This window comes from Paramormyrops kingsleyae, chromosome 14 (genome assembly GCF_048594095.1).
Source record: "Paramormyrops kingsleyae isolate MSU_618 chromosome 14, PKINGS_0.4, whole genome shotgun sequence".
In the NCBI taxonomy this organism is placed as follows: domain Eukaryota; kingdom Metazoa; phylum Chordata; class Actinopteri; order Osteoglossiformes; family Mormyridae; genus Paramormyrops; species Paramormyrops kingsleyae.
The window spans coordinates 2,112,727-2,132,871 of NC_132810.1; the positions used below are offsets into that span (position 1 = coordinate 2,112,727).

Consider the following 20,145-nt stretch of genomic DNA (forward strand, 5'->3'; position numbering starts at 1 on the left):
ACATTGCATCATGCCTAGATTCATATGTAAAAATTTCGGGTAGGCCTGTCATATGTTCTGATTGGACACATGAGATACTAATTTACATATCAGCCATATCCACATGCAGTGCGTGTCGTTCATTTTATACCGCGGTGTTAAGTAAAGACGGTCGGTGTAGTTCATATCCTAGTTAGACACTAAAGAACGAGTGAATTAGTGTGACGACTAAAGAATGAGTGACGACTGAAGAATATCGGCAGGTCCAGTTGTCCGTTGTTCTAAGCACCGTGGCCGAAGCTTTACGTTCTCCGTGGCTTAGAGGCCTGATAGGGGATTAGTGGAAGCTTCAGTGACAGACCCTTCAGTTCCCTGACGTTTCCTAACGACTTGAGTCAACTGTGAACAAATAAGAAGGTTATAGGGCAGGGGTGGCCAATCTTATCCGCAAAGGGCCGGTGTGTATGCGGGTTTTTGCTGCAACTCCCTAATTATATTACTAATTAGAGGACTGATTGGCTGAAGAGTCCTCACACCTGGGTTTGAACAGCTGACCTACAGGTTATCCCAAAAACCTGCACACACACCGGCCCTTTGCGGGTAAGATTGCCCACTCCTGTTATAGGGAGAGGTTATAGAATAGGGTGTGTTTTCCCAGTAGGGTTCAAGCCAACTCAACCCCATGCCAACAAATACAGTCAGTCACTGGGAGCACATTCATCCTACAGTAAAGCTTTCTGCCCAGATGGGAGCTGAATTTGCCAGGATGACAGTACCCATAGTGACAGTGGAAGGTGCGATGATCCTGAAAAGAGCATAATCCATATGCCATAGCTATTCCAGCCACTAGCACCCAACATAGCTGAGCGGTAATGGGTGATTCTGGAGCAGCGCCTGAAACTGTTTTCCACCATAATCGACATAGTAGGATGAAACTTCTTATGGAACAATGTTGTCAGATCCCTCCAATATACACCCAGGCAACAGTGATATGTAGGCCAAGGTAAAGCTCACAGTGTGTTGTGGCTGTTCTGACAGCTTGTGTTGAACCTGCGCCTTGCTAAGAAAAGTAAGATTGCCACAAGCTGTATTAGGCCATGCAATCACACTGTGGAACAGTCAGATTCGGGGGATATATTATATGTTGTGTAAGTAAGCATACTTGAATTCCTAGTCCAGATTCATTAGTAACATGTATGTTTTTTTGAATATCACTTAAAAAAAGAAAGAATATCTGACAAGTCTGCAGATGCTGGGCCAAATAGCCTTCATATTTTTTTTCCAGGAATTACGTTGAATCCCTCCAGTTGTGCTCTACACGGTGAGAGTCTGTGTCATGGTGCGTTAAAGCTGTTCTGGCAGCTCATTTATTTCTAACGCTTTATTAAAGGACCTCATGTGGATATATAACCTTTTTACCTTGTTTTGATAAGTTTTGAACTCAACTATAGGCAAGACGCTACTTATTTTGCTCTGTATCTTGTACCGTTAAAATTGTGGGATACAAATATTTAAAAATGTAACCAAAATGTGTAAATGTATTCATAGAAATTCCTTTAAAACAAGAAGTATTGGATGTTTTGTCCAAGAAATTGTCTCGTTAATGATCTAGGTGATAGTATTGTAACGTCATTTTTCAGGAGTGTGTGGAAAGACCTACACCCATTTTTGGCTGCCCAATTGTCATTGGGCCAGGGGGTGGTCCCTTACATAATTAGCTAATAATCATGTAACTTGTCAATTGAACTTCTTAATGAGAAAAGAGCATGACTGATATATTGGGAAACTGGATATATTTCCATTTTACATATTTAGCAGGCGTGTTTGTCCAAAGTGACATACAAGGGAGGCAAACACATTGCAGACATACGTGCAGTTGAGGAGTCAGCTAGGCATGAGCGCAGCTGGGCTGAATTCCCAGTGAATGTCCAGGGATAAGTGTAAGTGGTATTGGAACGGGAGCTACAACTTCTAACAAGGCAAGAACCTAATATGACTATATATTGCCTCCCATCATCTAAACTATTTTAATAACATTTTGCATGAGAGATTTAAGGCACTTTTTCAGCGTCTTCGCTACCTTAAAGTAGCCCCATATAATGTTACGGCCGCGTAGATTTATTACCCAGCACCAGCACAGTCGCCACCGTGGGAATAAAGGAGAGTTCTGTAAGCTACAGTACCAGTATCTCATGGAAATGGGAAGACGGTGTGATGCTGTTTGTGTCACTGCTCTGTCACTGTGTGGCTCCACTGTGTTTAGAAGGTGCACAATCAGCTGCTACTTCTCCCCTCAGGGGTGCTGACCAAGGCCACCCAAACTAGACGACACATGGACTCTATACTGAACCTAACCAACTACAGGATGTAGCACTATTGCTGGCAGGTATATTCTTGTTAATAGAGAAAACATTATTAAACACTGTGTGTAAAATGTGTTATATATAAAATGTATTATTATTATTATTATTATTATTATTATTATTACTACCCAATGCCCACTGAAGATGATGGTGGTATAATGACAATGATTTCCTTCTCAATCCTTCAGTGTTTGTGAACAAGATCTTGCAATATCCCAACACAACTGAAGTTGATGTTTATGTAACTTTTTAACGTCTCTAAATACTCAGACTGAATAGCTTAATTTAATGACATGATTTATAGATATGCTACTTTTAGGTACTTTCAGTATTATTGGCCATATAATATTGAAGCATTGCTGTGTTATTGCTCATATGACTATATTAGTGTTTTACTTGTAGTCTCTTAGGATGGTCCTTCAGTGAGTTAATGTAGTAATGAGTTTGCCCGTGAGTGACTCTCATCCCAGCTACTCTACCTTGCACCCTGTGATTCTTTTCAGCGCATATTAAAAATGGAAGCACATACAGCAGGGATGGCCAGTCTTTTCCAAAAAGGGCCATTGGGGAGGTTAGTATTTGCTGCAACTCCCTAATTAGATTACTAATTAGAGGACTGATTGGCTGAAGAGTCCTCACACCTGGGTTTGAGCAGCTGACCTAAAGGTTATCGCAAAAACCTGCAAACACACCGGCCCTTTGCGGATAAGATTGACCAACCACCCCTGACCAAGAAGGTGTTGACTACAAAATAAATTCAGTAGAGTCAGTAACAGAGGTGTTTTTTCAAAAGCCACCTCTACCAGACTTGTTTGTTTGTTTGTTTGTCTATTCCGGTTCCTTATACAATGACATCAAAATCACAATAGCATATTGCAAATATTACAAGTCCTTCTTCTTGCAATTAAATCCAACAGTATTTAAAAACCAGAAAGATAGGGGCTAAATCCTCTTATCTTGCATACCCTATGTTTTCAAGTTAAAAAAAAACAAAATAATTTGATCCTTCTTTATAATAATTGATACTTCATCATCCCTGTGGGGAAGTGGTTTTTACATCTTCCTCAGCTTGCTCTTTGTAGAGTAAGCCACCCGCAGTAGTGCCCAGGGAGCTGGGGGTTAAGGGCCTTGCTCAAGGACCCGCGGACATGCTGAGGCTGGGTTTGAACCGGCGACCTTCTGATTATAGGTACACAGGCTTAGCTCACTGAGCCACATGCTATAAATAAATAGAAAAACAAACCAAATACAAAACAAACACATACAAAATACAAACAACAAAACATACAAGACTTCATTATGGACTTCATTATAGCATGTGCAACATATACAGTCCACATGAGTGTCAGCCATACAAATCATGATAGTTGTGTTGGATCACCAAGACATTATCCATCCATCCATCCATTTTCTGAAACTGCTCATCCTGTTCAGTGTCGCGGGGGTCCAAAGGCCATCCCAGAGGCTACAGGCGCAAGGCGGCCAAGACAGTATAGTATCTGGAAATAGTTGCAATAAGGATGTAATATTTCACTCTAACTAACCCAATTATGCTGCACAAATTATTAGCTGCACGAATCTAGTATCCATGGCAAAGCAGTATGGATTGCTGATGTCTGTGTTTCTTGATTTGTATTACCTACAATATATGCTGATTTGCAGTTCAGTTGAGCTCTCAATTAATTACACAGCAATCTGATATTAATGCATCTCATGATTTAATTATATCACCTGAGGATTTACTGTTGCATTAATAAAAAGACTGTTATTTGTGTGCAAATAAAATGCATTCTTAGTGAAAGTCTTAAAACAGAGGAATCTATATTTTATGTAGTTAATTCAACTTAATTAAGACAACAAATGCTTCTTTATTCAGTTTGAGGGGAAAGACTAAAGACTTCTGTGGAATCTCTAGTCATAAATGGTCTTCAGTGAATTTAGTTTAATGTGATTTTAGTCATGACATTTACACGGCAAGTGAAGCAACCAAGAATTGTACCAAAACCAACATGCAAGGTTGCAAGGTTCAGAACAGCAACACACAAAATTCCTAGTCTGGCTCCCATCTGAATCAAGGAAGAAGATGATCCAAAGAGTATTAAAATAAGGGATCTTGTAGTCTTTCTCAATTGGTTTGGCACATTTCTCAAAAGACAAATAACGTGTGAAATAATGTGTGTTACCCCGACATTGTGAATTCACTGTGCACATCAGAACATTATTTCCCATTGTTCCCCACCAATTCCTCCACGTGTTTGTAAATGATGACATAGAGTAGTCTTCATTTGTCATAATTATCAGTTGCTTAAGCCTCCTTGTTCAAAATGGATTATGTAGGTTACCAGTGAAATCATTTTAAATCCAAAACTATATATGTAAGAGGTAGTCATGTCAGCTACCACATACAGAGCAGGTCACCCACCTTCCAGAATTTCAAGCATATATTCTATAATTTGCTCTATTGTTCTATTTTTGGTTTCCATGGTGCATGTTTTTGTTGCCATTTTGTTGTTTTATATCGACATTTTGTGTTTGTGCTAAATAGTGCTTTTAAACTTCTCTTTTTGTTTATGTTACTGTCTCTCGAGAACATTTCAGAAGATGCTGAAGAAGTTATACATTCATGCAAGTGCTTTATCTTTCCAATGAACTTGACATACTGTAACATAGAGCCTTGCAATTCTGAAACTGGTGTCTTTGACATGAATAAAAAACAGTTTGCTAAAGAAGGATGCTCAGCCAATGACAGTGAGAAAGTGGGAAATAATTGCCATTCAGAATTTTGGATATCAGGGTCATACTGTACTTATAATGACATTTTGACAATATGTCTAATCATTATGACTCTTGTGGTTTAATTAAACAAAGATGAACTTTTCACTTGGTTTCACTGACTAATTCATTCATCGAATCATTTTATTTTGAGACATAAGTTGTTTGGGTGAGTTATTGATTTTTTGCCCTTTATCCTACTATTGTGTCGTATGCATGTACAGTTTTGAGAAATGCACTTATACTGTAGTTGTGAGAATGCTGAGGATGTTTCATGATATGTGCCAAAGCAGTCAAGAAGGAGTATCCCATTCCCCAATATCTAAATCTAACAAACTGCTTGTAAGCAAATGATAGAATGCAGTAAAATGTTTATATATATACCTTTCAATACCCCTTAAAACTCTACTGCCCAAGAAAATGACAAAGAACTTCCGAAGGACTGACTACCCAAAAAGTCCTTTTGGTGGTCTGGAAGTCATAAAGACATCTCAGAATGGAATTCGGTCATTTCAGATCTGTTTGCCTGCACAGAAATCACCAGAAGTTTTGGTATTCTAGCAGCTGTGAGTTAATGGCCAGCTAAGATCACTCTTCTGCCTTCTAGACACGATGTCGTTGGGTTGATTGATGGGTTTTTACATTTTTCCTGTTTATGTTATCTTAATATATTTTTTTTCATAAATGATAAGAAAATCTTGTAATTGGTGTTATTTTCACACAGAACACAATTGCCAAAATATTACTCTTTGAGGCAAGAATAAGTGTGACAGAAATATCTTCTTACCAGAGCTTTCCTGGATGAAGTAACACCTCCTTTCAGGGACACGTCCATCCATCCATTCAGGTGTTTCAATTAGCTACATTGCCTAGCCATTCAGTCATATTTACAGACATTTTTGAAAGAATGGGGCGTTCAGAAGATCTCAGTGAATTCAAGCATGGTACTGTCATTGGATGCCACCTTTGCAATAAGTCAGTTTGTGAAATTTCTTCCCTGCCAGATATTCCACAGCCCACCATAAGTGGTATTATTGCATAATGGAAGCATTTAGGAACAAAGTGTCATTCCACGTAAAGTAACAGAGCTGGGCCACTGAATGCTGAGGTGCATAGTGAGTAAAAGTCGCCAACGCTCTGTTGACTCAGTAACTGCAGATTTCCAAGCTTCCTCTGGCATTAACTCCAGCACAAAATCTGTGCACCAGGAGCTTCATGGAATGGGCTTCCATGGCTGAGCAGCTGCATGCAAGTGGTAACAGTTTGGGGAAGGTCCTTTTCTGTTCCAGCATGACTGTGTCCCAGCACACAAAGCAAGGTCCATAAAGACATGGTTGCGTGAGTTTAGTGTGGAAGAACTTGACTGGCCTGCACAGAGCCCTGACATCAACCCCTTTGAAGACCTTTGGGATGAATTAGAAGGAGCCAGCCCTTCACGTCCAACATTAATGCCTGACTTTACAAATGCTCTACTGGATGAATGGGCAAAAATCCCCACAGACACACTCCTAAATCTTGTGGAAAGCCTTCCCAGAAGAGTGGCAGCTGTTATAGATGCAAAGGAGGAATCAACTCCATATTGATGCCTAGAAATTTAGAATGGGGTGTCATAAAAGTTCCTGTAGGTGTCCCAATACTTTTGTCCGTATAGTGTGTCTAATGGCATTAGAGAACAATCTCATATTGTTGAGACACCATATGTAGGTGTATGTTATGTGGAGTTTTCCAGCAAGTCTAGTACTGTATCATTTTCTACTGTATACTTCATTTTTCCAAGTCGTTATATTTTTGCTGTGGATCTGTGAAGGCTATGCGAAGTTTGCTGCTGTTTCTGTATTACCTCTCTATTAGCCCAAAATATCTGGATCATAGCTCTCTCAGTTGGCTTAAAATATTTGGATCCCACAGTGCCTTTATTGGCTTAAAATATCTGGATCCCAGAGCACCTCACAGTTGGCTTCTGGAAGAGCTGTTGGATCATGGGGTGTGATTTGACTTGTGCTGTCATTTAGCCACATGGCAGCCAGAGACATTGAATGTTTCTGAATACAGCTACCAGTTATTGATCTTCAAACTGTGGTCAGCAGTTACTGCTATTGTCTCGTACCTCCCGCATTGTGGGTTTGATTCCTGACCATTTGGGTACGATCCTTCTGGGTTCTCAGTTCTCTCCAGTGCAGTGTGTTTGAATTTGTGTCATGGAATTATTTTCCATCTGGGGGTGCAATTTTCCAAAAGGCTTTTGTTAGCACCAATCAGTAGCATGGTTCCACCTGTACAAGATGCAAATGCGGTTAGTAGCTATTTGTTGGGGAAGCCCCCCCAGGGTCTCCCGTGCCCTGGGCTTCCTGAGTTACGCCCCAGACTTTTGTGACCTTGTACTGGATAAGTGGTTGTGGATGAATGTTACCTTTAGAAGTTCCAGCTGCTTGCTACCCTAAGACAAATGGATTCCTGACATTTCCTAAAGAACGAGGTCCAGCAACAACAATTTTACATCCTACTATGGGATTCTAGTAAGAAATCTGTGAGTTCCACCAGGAAAGGAGCCGTGTCATTTGGCAAGTAGGCCATTGGAAAAATTTTGACGCCTTTTTGGATTTTGCTGCAAGAAGTAAAACTAAACAAATGTTATTTTGGCTAAAACAAAGCTGTCTTTCCTTAAAGGGCAGAGGAATACAAAGTTTATTATGGTCTTAAGCTGATATAGTAATGTTTAAAAGCTTGATGAAAGTTGATATTCAGCTGGATTTCAAATATTACCAGACAACACAAAGCATTCTGTGACACTTCAGGGTGTATTTTTTTCTCTCTGGTGAGTTTACTGTGACGCCTATTTTGTTGCTTATTGGCATAATTAAATGGCATTAACCTCCCATATGCAACACAAGCCAGTCGTGCATAAATCTGCCTCAAAATTCATATGAAATGCTAAACATTAAAGAAACATATGATGCTTTTTAATAGCTATGGGATCCCACATGAAGAAGTGTCAAGTCTGGCATTAAAAAAAATGGGAAGATTGCCACTGCTTTCAGAATACATGATGAGTTGAAGAAATAGGTAGGTAGATATATAGACTGGCAGACAGACGGAACTTTATTGCAGAAGTAATGGATTGATGGATGGTAGAAGGGCAACCGAATGTAGTATAGCATTTATGCTTTAATAAATAAAATGCACTTATTGGATTTGTGCCCTGCCATTTTATTCCACTTTAGTTCCCGTCTCATGACTCTTGAAACTTCTATCCATTTGTCATATCTGTGAAATGACTTTTCTAATAGAAAATGTTTTTAAGGCATGTGCTCAGAAACGATGGAAGGAACGTAAAGGGGTTTGCATAGAGCCATGCAAAAAGCGTGTCAGCATCTTAAAGAAAGGCTACAGAAAGAAGAATGGATAAAGAAAATAGCTTAAAGGGGCGGTTTAAAATTACCCAGGGGATTAAAGGGGAAGGGGCCGGGTGTGGGCGCTTGATTGGGGTACAGAGAGATGAACCAAAGTGCTGGGCCTTCATTTCCTCCCTAAGCAGCCCCGTCAGGTGTCCAAAAGGAGAGCTTGGAAATTATTTTTAGATCTGGAGCTTATCCTCCCCCCCCCCCTGTTTGTGTCTGTGGGCAAATCCAAACAAGCATCACCTCTTCTCCCCCGGAGCAATGACTCAATATTTTCTTGTTTTGTAGAGCTGTTGTCAGTTCTCTAGACACGGCAAATATCAAAGGGAATTTCCTGCCATCGCTCGACGCTCCCTTTTTAAATAACATTAGAGAAATTGATGTAAATACTGTGTATTTGTGAATCTTCTGCAATTACTAGTCATGTAAAATGCTTGTAATTGTAGACTGATGTGATTTGTGGCCCTTTAAGAGATACTTATGCATTGTTAACTTACCAATGTTAAGGGAAATATTCCTTATTATTATTAACATATACACATTCCTGGAAATAGAATATTATTCTATGTTTTGTTTTTAAATTTTTACATCTAAAAAGACTCATAATGGCTACTTCCTGTGATTAAGAATTTCAAAAGTGTATGTATGTGTGCATAAATATTGGCATATTGATAATCCTACTGCTCCACCTGACCCACAAAGTGTGAATACAAAGTCACATTTTTTTTTAACAATCTTAAGTTAGCTTCAGACATTATGTAACCGTGCTGCGTAGTGAAAACGATGTGCAGTGAATTTATAGCACAAACTGGACTGAGATAGAGCATGAAAGTCACCTTGACCCAGTTGGTCTATTAATCTATATCGATGCTATTTTTGGGCAAAGCTTGGGCGATGTCATTTAATCAAGCTGTAATGGGCTGCTTCAGTTTGCCTGTGACTGACATAAAACTGCCACCACCATCTCTTTCAGCTCCAAGATGTGCATCGTGATTAGTCTGGGGGGTTATTGCGATGGTGTCCCGGAATATTTTTCGGTGACCATTTGGTCCTTGGAAACTCACCATTTGCGGAGAGTGATGCATGTTTTAAAGACACCCCTCAACATTTTCACTCAATCTTAAATCGGTAGTTATTCACATCTTAAGTCCCTCCCTCAAAGGTGACTCCCATGGCTGCTGCCTGCGGGGGCGGGGGGCGGGGGGGGGCTTTAGCACACGCCTGCTCTGGTGTGTCATCCACTCGCTCTCTGTGGGCTGAAGGTTCCATGGAGCAAATGTATCAAACCTGAAGGAGTGTGATGTTCACTTAATTCATCCCACCGCCTTGTAGGAACACAGCCAGCACTGAACAACCCACCTGATGGAAGACAAGCCAGTGTTCATTCTCTTGCCACAGACAGCTAATGCAGGGATCGAATTCACATCCTTGCAGTAGAATATACTTTATTTTGACTGGCACAGCCTCTAGGGAGGCTGCGTTATGGCATAATAATTATTTAGCTTTTTTCTAATCCAAGTGAGGAACTTCATGGAAACTTATAAAATTAACATTCACTTTGTTTAGCTTACACTTTGTGCAAAGCGACACACACGTGAGGCAAATAGCACATTACAAACACTGATAAATAAAAAAATTAAAATCAATATGAACTATTTAGCTATTTATTAGCTATGGTGATCGAATAGCTCAGATTAGTCATTCTCTTTGCAGCACTAAAATTACAGCTTCATATTTCCCAAAGCAGTTGGGCGGCTGACTGATTCGCACCCTGGCCTCACACCTCTAGGCCTGTGGGTGGCCGGCACCTCTGTGTGTGTGCAGTTTAATTGTTGCCCCCATGTCCCCGATCAACTCTGGCCAAATAGAATCCAGACCTTCCAGACAAATATTTGAATACTCTGCTAATGTTCCCTTTACCTTGACTGAACTGTCAGTCCCACCTTATCACATTTATAAATGCCATGTAAGCCTTGCAGAAATGCCTCTGCTAGCCTGATCCCCTTAAACAGTCCCTGAATGTTACATTTTCCAGTCATTGAATTGCAGTCTTATTAGGTTCTGTTTTGGCTGGAAGCTGGGTGACAATCCCTAAATATATCACGGTATTTTCAGATATTTTCACAATATCGAGATATTCACAATATTCTAAAACTGATGTGTAGAAAACAGTAAAATATGTCAGGTGTGTTTTTCTAGTTTTGATGACCAAATTGTTTCACTAATAGTTATGGAGCATATGACAGGAATAAGGATAAATCGCTCCAACAGACAGAACTTGTTTACAAATTGTGCGTTATAACTTTTAATTATGCAATGAAAGTAGTGTTTCAGCTATACCACGATACTCACTGTATTCACGTAAGATGATGCTTTGAATGTTCATAATCCTGATATGATAAATTATCAATATATTGCCCAGCCATAGTTTGTAAGATGTTCAGTAGATCTTTCTTCAATATTGCTTAAGCTGTTAAGTGGCTATTCATTGGAAATTCACCCTAGCTGCACTTGTGCCTAGTTGACTCCTTGTCAGCATGTATGTTTGTAATGTGCTATTTGCCTTCACCTTTACATCGCTTCGGACCAAAGCTTTTACTAAATAGCAATAAATGTAAAAAGCCTCCTAAATTGGCTGAAGAAATGTTGTAGACTAAAGCAATAGTATCCAATTTACTTTTACAGCATCTACTTTTGTGTGTATTCAGATAATCAGACACATACACACCACAATTCTCTCACAGGAGAGCTACGAAAAAGCAGATCGAAAAAGAATCGATAATCTTACCTTAATTACGCCCCTCACCTTCCCAGCACAGACATCAAGGGCAAAATGTCTGAGAGATAACGTTCCATTTCACCTACAATGGCAACATTTAACTAATAACGTTGCATGAGGATGTTTTAAATGGAATGACGGTAAGGTTTCTCTGTTTGTCCCTATCAGTGCAGGGTTTATGTGTTCCAACAGACTGTCCCAGGAAGCAGAGGGAAGCAGGTGTGGCATCCACACACTATGGCCAACAAGAGACACCGATTTACCTAAAAAGGAAACCAGCACAAAGACAAAATGTACAAATTACAAACAAATGGAGCCAGGGACAGGAATCGGACAGTGCTGCAGGCATTAGGCTGCAGTGCTATCCATTAAGCCACCGTTTACCTTGATTATTTCTACAGCTTTTCACTGACCCAGAATCTGTAGCTACAGTACACTGGGCGTGCACAACCTGTGGATACTTACTAGAGGAGGAATTCTCTTAATAGGTCTTCGAGACAAAAACGGGCCAGCAGAACAGCTTCACAAGTGAAGAATCTGTACCTTACTAAATATATTGCATGTTTCCGGATGTGACACCGATCTTTTCCAGGAGATTCTCTGATCTGGTTTCCTTGATTGGCACTCGGCTGCGGCGAGAGCTGGCGATTGGGGCAGCTGTGCCGCTTGGTTTGCATTGTTTGTACGCCTTGTTTCTGTCTGGCTAAGTGCCCCCTCATACCCTGGGCGAATGGTCACTGGCATCATTTAGGATTCCACCCCTATCAGGATAGAAGTTGTTACTGTAACTGTTATCATTTATACTTCAGTGTATGTCGTGTGTGTACCTAAAGCTAGCTAGGAAACTGCACCCTGCCCTTCAGCTGAGATCATGGGAGTTTCACTTGCACAAAAATGTTTTGAGCAGTAGCTATCGGACTGTTTTCAGTTTTAATTTTAAAGAATCTCCACATGGCCGACTTCTCGATAGTAGTTTCGCGCCATGTGCCTAAAGCTTACTGCAGCGTGCGATGGAACTTTACAATCGGAGTAATTGACGTAAATCAGGTGAACGCAAGAAATGAAATAGGTTGGGCTTCAGATGGGTCTGTGGTAGCTGATACCGATCAATTGAAAAACGGCTGGATGAGCCCCAATTAGGATGTTTGATATCAATTCAGGACATCTCAGAATACCATACCAGCTATCATTCTAGTCAGTGTGCAGCAGCATTGATCTGCACCCAGGAATGCTGCTAGACATTTCAAAGCATATTACATCGGGCTTCCAACCCAGATTAGTCCAATTTAGGGGGCCCTGAATCCATCCAACCACCCCCTTTCACAGCACTCTTTTCTACAGCAGTAGAAACAAGGAACAAGGCTACAGAATGTTATTTCTAGGATAAAAAAAATCTTTATTTGCTCTAGTTTATCAATGTCCAAATCCAGATAATGTAGCTTCTGCTTTTACGTAAGATTTAATCAAATAACTTGTGAAAGTCCAATAAATCGTATCATAGCCTTAAGATTAACTGTCATTGATGCATCAAAGAAATTCAACGTCACACTGATCTGCCTTTCCAGCCTTTCATGCTACTTGTGCCTTAACAAATTGTTCCTTATTAAGTAGTTTTACTTTGCAACACATTATAGTCTCCATAGCGTTATTTCAAGCGAGGCACCGTTTGTGTCTGGTAGGCAGGATTCGTTTTGTCCTCCTTTTTTACAAATTGGCATTACATTAGTTATTTCTAGCTTTCCAGAATATGTAATATATAAGGTAAAGAGCTGTGAATAACCGCTTTAATCTCCCCTAAAGCAGCTGTCAGGTCCCTGGGATTTGTGTTTGGAAATTATTTAAACTGCATACTGCAGTAGCGTCCACAATACTAACATTCGAAGAGAAACATAAAATAAGCTGCATGTAACCATTTATTTTGTGTTCTTCTGTAAGCATGTCAGCAAAAATGTTATTTAATTTAATTTGTATTTTTATGCAGAGCTTTAAAATGTGCCCGGTGTGATTATTACAAAGATTTACAGTATCACAGGGGAGAGTTCTTTTTTTGCAATAAAAGTTGCTCATTGATATCAGTGGACCTTAACTAGTCTCTCCCCTTCTTGGAAATTAGTTTTTTTTTTTTTTGGAAAAATGTTCAGGTATTGCGAGCTTAATGACACCGATATCTTAAAGGTACAGCACAAAGCATGCTGCATGTTCAGAATAGGCCCTCCGGCTGTTAAATGCAGCCCCCTAGCTGTGAACCTGCCTGAAGTCTGTTTGGTGACTTTGTCATAAATACTTCTGCTGTTATCCTCTGAGGCGTCGGGACAGGACAGGCAAGGCAGACAGTCATCGGGGCCCCAGCTCACACTGCACATCGCAATGACAAATCTCCTTTTTTTGTGTATTGTTTTTTCACAGTAAAGTGAAGATAAAGGAATTTAGTTTATTAAATTATGTTTGATGATATTACTCATTTAGACTTCACATTAAAATAATGGTCTGAAATTTCGTCATGTTGGAGGCCCCGTGGAGCCCTTTGGCCCCGTGGAGCCCTTTGGCCCCGTGGAGCCCTTTGGCCCCATGGAGCCCTTTGGCCCCGGTGTCCCTAGGATCGCCTTTGGTTCTGCCCCTCAGAAAATGTCAGTGTCTCGTTTTATTGTTTTTTTTTTATGCATTGCTTTTTAACGGCCTGTACTAAATAAGTAATGTGTATATTACATTATTACAAAAATGGCAAATCTCACTTTCTCTCTATCTCTCTCTACATAGAGAGAGAGAGAGAGAGAGGAATATGTACAGTAATACTGTGTTTTGGATATATTGCTGGTATAAGTGATATAAGTGGATATATTGCTGGTAAAGGTCAGTAGGTCAACAATTATAATGTGACCAAAACCAAAACAAAGAAAAACAAAACAGCTCCGATTTCTGGTCCTGGGGGTGTGACCTCTCCTCTTCAGTTGCTTGATGTGTTTGTAAACAATACCTGTTAAGGACAGGCCGTGGGAGCAGAACTGGATTGGTACCAGTGGCAACCTGACGATACCTGCTTGTGGAGTCTGAGGCGGACCTGCGTCACGGCGGAATGGATGGACGACGTCAGATGTGGCGGGAAGGACCCTTCAGGAGTGATGCATCACCAGCAACCTGCATGGCAGTGAAAGCGAAGTTCTCAGGAACAAAAACCATTCATGGTACAAGTGTGAAAGAAGACAAGAAAAATCGGATGGCTCGCTCAGTGCCGGTCGAAACCCTAGGCTGGGGGGGGCGGGGAACGGGGGGCACAGGTGGTGCAGCTTGCTGGGAGGATGCATGGCGTCGGCATCCCGGCAGAAGACGGCACTCTGGGCGGCCGTCCAGGTCGACCCGCACTGGACTTACCTCATGTTTTAAGAGCCATATTGGCAGCTTTCGTTAGGCGTGGTCTATTAAATGGAAGCATGACTTGTAAAAGATTTACATTTTCGTGTTAGAACAGAGAAATTTCTGTCTGTGATTTCTTCACATTAAGAATTTGTAATTAATTTTAATTGTTGATATGCTTATTAAGTAAAAAGGACGGACCAAATTATCAGCCATGTTACAGTGCAAATGAGCGACAAATTAACACTGTCACACCAGTGCTGAGGCCATGGTGGTCTTCAGAAAGGTGAATTTGCACAATACTAGACTGTTTTCAGACTCTTTTGAATACAAAACACATTGCTGAGGAACGTATATTCCATTGCAGTGTGATAATAATATACAGCATCATCAGCTCAGCTACATTTATCGGCTTCAGTTTTCACTTGCATTAAATTTAAATGCGTTTTGTGACTTGTGCTCTGTGGTGTGATCAGTATTCAGATAAATACAGCATTTCTTTCACAGTTTTCTTTCTTCCAGAATTATACATCATCTGCGCTGTAGCCTGTTCCCTTCTACCTTTAATAACTTCTTATTAAAAAAAAATGGGTTTAGTTCTCTGGCTACACTGTTTTTTCCAGTGTGTGTGTATATATATATATATATATATTTATATGTGACATTTTGTTTTTGTATATTAGTTACATCACCCCACTGGGCTATCTGAGAATTTGCAGCTCTTTTCTCATTTCTGACTCCTTTGTGTGTGGCTTGGGATTTGGTCATTACATTCAAAAATGCACATTAGGCTGTGGCAAGGGGGTCACTTGGGCTGTTTGAAGGGGATTTTAGATCCTCAAAATGTTCTTTACCCGCTCCTAAATAATTGTACAGTAATTAGTTGAAATAGTGTGTTCTCATTCATTTTCATTAAAATCAGACCCCCTAATGACGGCTAACCCCCTGTCCATACGTCTCTGGTGCCACCCCTGCGCTGTGATGATGTATTATTAGACGTTCAGGCGAGTGGATGTCTCTGTACGCCCCGAGTGCTCTCTTCCCAAATCGTGACATGCACACAGGCTTTCTGGAAGCTGTGACAGTGAGTGACGCCAGGTCTTCCATGCCAATGTTACGGCAGACCTCAGCAGGCGGCTCCTCCGGTCCCCTGACAGCTGACAACACATACGGATGAGGAGTCACTCACTGTCTCCATCCCAAAAGTCCGTCATTCTGCAACTCTTACACTGCCTTTAAGCACATTACATCTTCTGTCTTGTACCTAAAAGATAATCCCCTTTAATCCCAACCAGAGATTAACACAAACTGGAAACAGAGATTCCCTTCAGCAAATGATCTTAATTATGACAGTGTTGTCTTAAGCCTTGTCAGCATAAAAATAAACTTTTAAAGATATGCAGCCATGCCAGTAGGAATTTTTGCACTCTAGTCAATTTTAACTTTATGTTTCTCAAGAGACACAGTCTCATTTATTATAACCTCATCCAGTTTGCCACGTCGTCATTAACTCATGGACTCGATTGAAATATACCAATTGACTGAAGAGTCCTTATGTTGTCCCCTATATTAAATTACGCAAAATATGGCTATTTTTGCCGCCTTTGTGGTAAGAATTGCATCTATACTGTACACTTTGTTTTGATTATCTAGGGGAGCTGTATGGTCAGGTGATGCCTGACCAATCAGAATATAAATGGGTTAAGCATACCCTGCAGTGAACTGGTTCCCCTCCCCCCGTGTATTCTGGGATAGGCTCCAGCCAGCATAACCCTATGTTGCACGTCCTTATGAAACATTGACTGGCGGAAGGTAAATTTATTCCTCCTGCCAGTATCCTTGGTGCAGTTCAAGGCAAGATGGAGGAGTTCCATATTTTAACATGTTTTTGTTAATGCATTTATTTGTTTATTTTATGTTTTAGCTATCCACGAGTTTCCGGAAGACCTGTTCACCAACCGGGAGCGCAAGCAGGGAGGCGTTTTGCTGCACATTACCGCGGTATGAGATCTTTGACCCGTTTGACTACCTTGATTCTCATTCTGTCGCATTGATCCTCCAGCAGCATGCGCCTTCCACATTGTCTGAACTGTGCCGCATCATCCTAGAGATCGCATGTCCTGCACCACATGTTTGATTGCTCTCTAAGAGTTATGCATGTTAATCTGTAATTTTCCCTGATTTTAACACTGTTTTAGGGAACCTAAATAATACAGAGGGGTTGTAACCCCCCCCCCCAATAATCAAAACCGGCTAATACATTCCCCTTCAATAGTCATGTCTCCCCCTAAATGGGCGGAGACCTCAACCCCTCCAATGTTCAAACCAAAGTTACGCCCTTTGATCATCACCATGACGATGGGTTTGAAGCTGGTGTCTGAGATAATCTCTCAATTTGCTGCCCGGAAAATCTGTTCATCGACCAGAGGAAGGACTTTCAGGAGGTGTCACTTCCTGCAAGTGAGAAGGACACACTCCACCCTGCCCAACCCCGAGCAACAGGGAACTAAACACTGGCGATGTGGCCGGCGGTGCAGATGGGGGGGGGGGGGGCACAGTTATCCTCCATCTGCCCTTGGTCCTATGGACATGCTGCTTCACCATGCAGGAATTGACATGGATCGACTCAGACAAGCTCCATCTTGTGTGAACGGGAGCAGATCCAGTGTCTGAAGGTGGTCCACTGGTTTGCTCATCAGAACCAGGGAAAGCGGCAGGCAGGAGAGTGCCTACGGTAGACGGTGTCAGGGTGCACCCAGGCAGGCAGGACCCCTAGAGGAAGAGATGTGTTCTTTGAGGTGCTGCACTGCCTATTGGACATTGAGGTCCCTGGATCCTTTGACCCTGTACTAGCACAGGGGCCCCTGTAGAGGGCGTGACACCTCATGTTGCTTTAGCCACTCCAGTCGCCAGTCGCCAGAACCCAGTGCCCCTCCCTGGCCTACATGAAGGTCACACCACCTCAAAGCCAGGCTCAACAGACAGCATGCTGCCTCTTGTTTTTAATGTCAATAGTTTGGTTAGAATTACAGTAGGTAGGGCGGGGTTCATTGCCTTTAGATAGTGGGGTTAGGCTTGTTGGGAAATGTGCTGTCTTCATAAAGATTGTGCAGCCAAGTTCAATTAAAGAGCAAAATTTACATTTTTGACTTCCCGCTTCCAATGCCACAAGAAATATTTAATTTTACATCTGATTCTCAAAGGGATCGTGGCATTTTTTTCTAGTCTTTCATTAAAACTGTGAGATTTATTTTTGGGTGCTTTACCAAATTATCGTTATGGAGTTGACAGCTTCTTAGGGACTCTAGGGAAATTTCATCATGCAAACGACTAAATGAAAGGCAGTTATCTAAAGAAATAAAGCAATTCAATTTGACAATTATCCAATTCAAAAACCAATAGCTAAATTGTTCCCATATTGCATTTCTTTTTTTTCTTCGGTAAAATGTTAAAATTACTTTTAATTCAATTTGACAGTGCTTCCTTTGCAAAAAAGAAAAAAACAGCTACACTGTGGAAACGATTAAGTGCTATGAATGAATACCAGGTGAATAATGTTACAGTACTTAAGTTGAATCCGGTACAGCAGCATGATAGCTATAATTTTAAATGACCATTTTTTTAGTCCTGCTGTGAGGTTAGTAAACTTACACTTTCTTTAATCGTTTCAGGCACTTTACATGTTCCTGGCCCTGGCCATCGTTTGTGATGACTTCTTTGTGACGTCACTTGAGAAGATCTGTGAGGTGGGAACTTCACAGAGGATCCATGTTGAGTTGGACCGGATTGCTGAGTCACATGCCCACTCTGTGGTCTCATTCCCTCTCTTTACTCTCCTACCCGCAGAAACTTCACATGAGTGAGGACGTTGCTGGGGCCACGTTTATGGCGGCGGGAAGTTCAGCTCCAGAACTTTTTGCCTCTATCATAGGTGGGAAGAAAGACTGTTTTTTTGTCGGCCATATATACAGTTGTTCCGCGAATTAATTAAAAAAAGCATCCAACAGACAAATAAGTGCAGTACTTTCCCAGATGGCTAGGGCACTCACCTTGAGTCGGGAAGCTTAATATCTTTCTCACACATGCACAGCAGGCAGTCCCGCTGTAGATCTCTGACTGTGATCATCAACACCTTCTGCCGTCCATCAGGTGTCTTTATTACCCATGGAGACGTAGGAGTTGGCACGATCGTTGGCTCTGCCGTCTTCAACATCCTCTGCATTATTGGCGTGTGTGGGATCTTTGCTGGCCAGGTCTGTGGCTCTCCTGTAGTACAGCTCCTCTTGCCTCCTGTACGCCAACCTGTTTGATGTATGATGTAGTTACAGCTCTGGAAAAAAAATTAAGAGACCACAGCAAAATGTTCAGTTTTCCTCATTTCTCAATTTATTGGTTCACACCTGCGTAAAATATAAAAAATTTTTGTTGCAAACTCCAGCCTGGTTTCTCACTGATGAGAAGGCTTCTTCCTTGCTTTATGGGTCTTCAGTTCTGCTTCCAGGAGCCTGTTATGAATTGTTCTAGCAGTGCACTTCACACCCCTTAAAGTTTCCCAATCTTTTTGAAGGTCATTTGAGGTCATCCTCCAGTTTATAAACACTGCTGGATAAGTTGATGGTGACCTCTGACATTAGAAAGTTGCTTCTGCCCTCTACCTGGCTTGTCTTAGACACTTTGAGCCTGGAAGCAGCCTGCCTCACAGGATGTAAAAATGCAGATATTTTAAAAAAGCAGTCCAGAGCTGTACGTATACAACATTAAGCATGAGAGTCTCTGTTACTCTCCCATGCCCCAGGTGGTGTACCTCACCCGCTACGCAGTGTTCCGTGACTCTCTCTACTACACCCTGTCCGTGGTGGCTCTGATCGTGGTGAGTCACGCTTCTCAGGTCGTGCAAAGACTTCTGCAGTGTCACCTCTCAAACCTTTGCCCTTGTAGTTCCAAAACTGCATGCGCAGGTGCATGATCTCTTCGCACTTACATTTGCACTCCTTCTCCAATAACGCACTCGTCAAAGCACACGGCTGAATCATTAACGTCGCGAGAAGAATGACAGTGTTCCCTCCTCCCCTCTTGCAGTTCATCTACGATGAGAAGATCGTGTGGTAAGCATCTCTCTACTTTAAGACCAGCACGTCTTTGGCCTGCTGCGTATGTGGAGAGTTCACTGGCTGCCCTTCTGCCTTAGGTGGGAGGGTCTGGTGCTGGTGCTGATGTACCTGGGATACATTGTGATCATGAAGTGAGTCATCCAGCTGGGGAACCTGGTTCTGTCCTCACATTCTGAGAGTCATGTGACATCGGAGGAAAGCTTCAATGCTGTAGTATATAATGGGATTGCAATGGGACACAATGGCATTAGTGGTAAATATGATGGGCGCAGCCCAGGAGAAGAAGCTGGGACTGTGTGATTCTTCATCCTGGCATGTCTGTATATGCACTACAGTTACAGTCTGTTTATAATTAATCTGCGTGTCATTAATTTACCCAGAATTCTCCTCAC

General features: G+C 41.5%; 1 protein-coding gene across 3 annotated transcripts in view; it reads left to right on the plus strand.

Moving 5' to 3' along the window:
• Window positions 1-20,145, plus strand: part of slc24a4a (solute carrier family 24 member 4a) — a 62,763-nt gene that overhangs the window by 30,848 nt on the left and 11,770 nt on the right. For all 3 annotated transcript variants that reach the window (XM_072699042.1, XM_023825344.2, XM_023825345.2), the window contains exons 3-9: window positions 16,567-16,643; window positions 18,314-18,388; window positions 18,489-18,573; window positions 18,792-18,895; window positions 19,438-19,512; window positions 19,722-19,747; window positions 19,831-19,884. In XM_072699042.1, coding sequence (XP_072555143.1) covers window positions 16,567-16,643; window positions 18,314-18,388; window positions 18,489-18,573; window positions 18,792-18,895; window positions 19,438-19,512; window positions 19,722-19,747; window positions 19,831-19,884 — 496 coding nt within the window. The remainder of the gene's footprint in view (window positions 1-16,566; window positions 16,644-18,313; window positions 18,389-18,488; window positions 18,574-18,791; window positions 18,896-19,437; window positions 19,513-19,721; window positions 19,748-19,830; window positions 19,885-20,145) is intronic.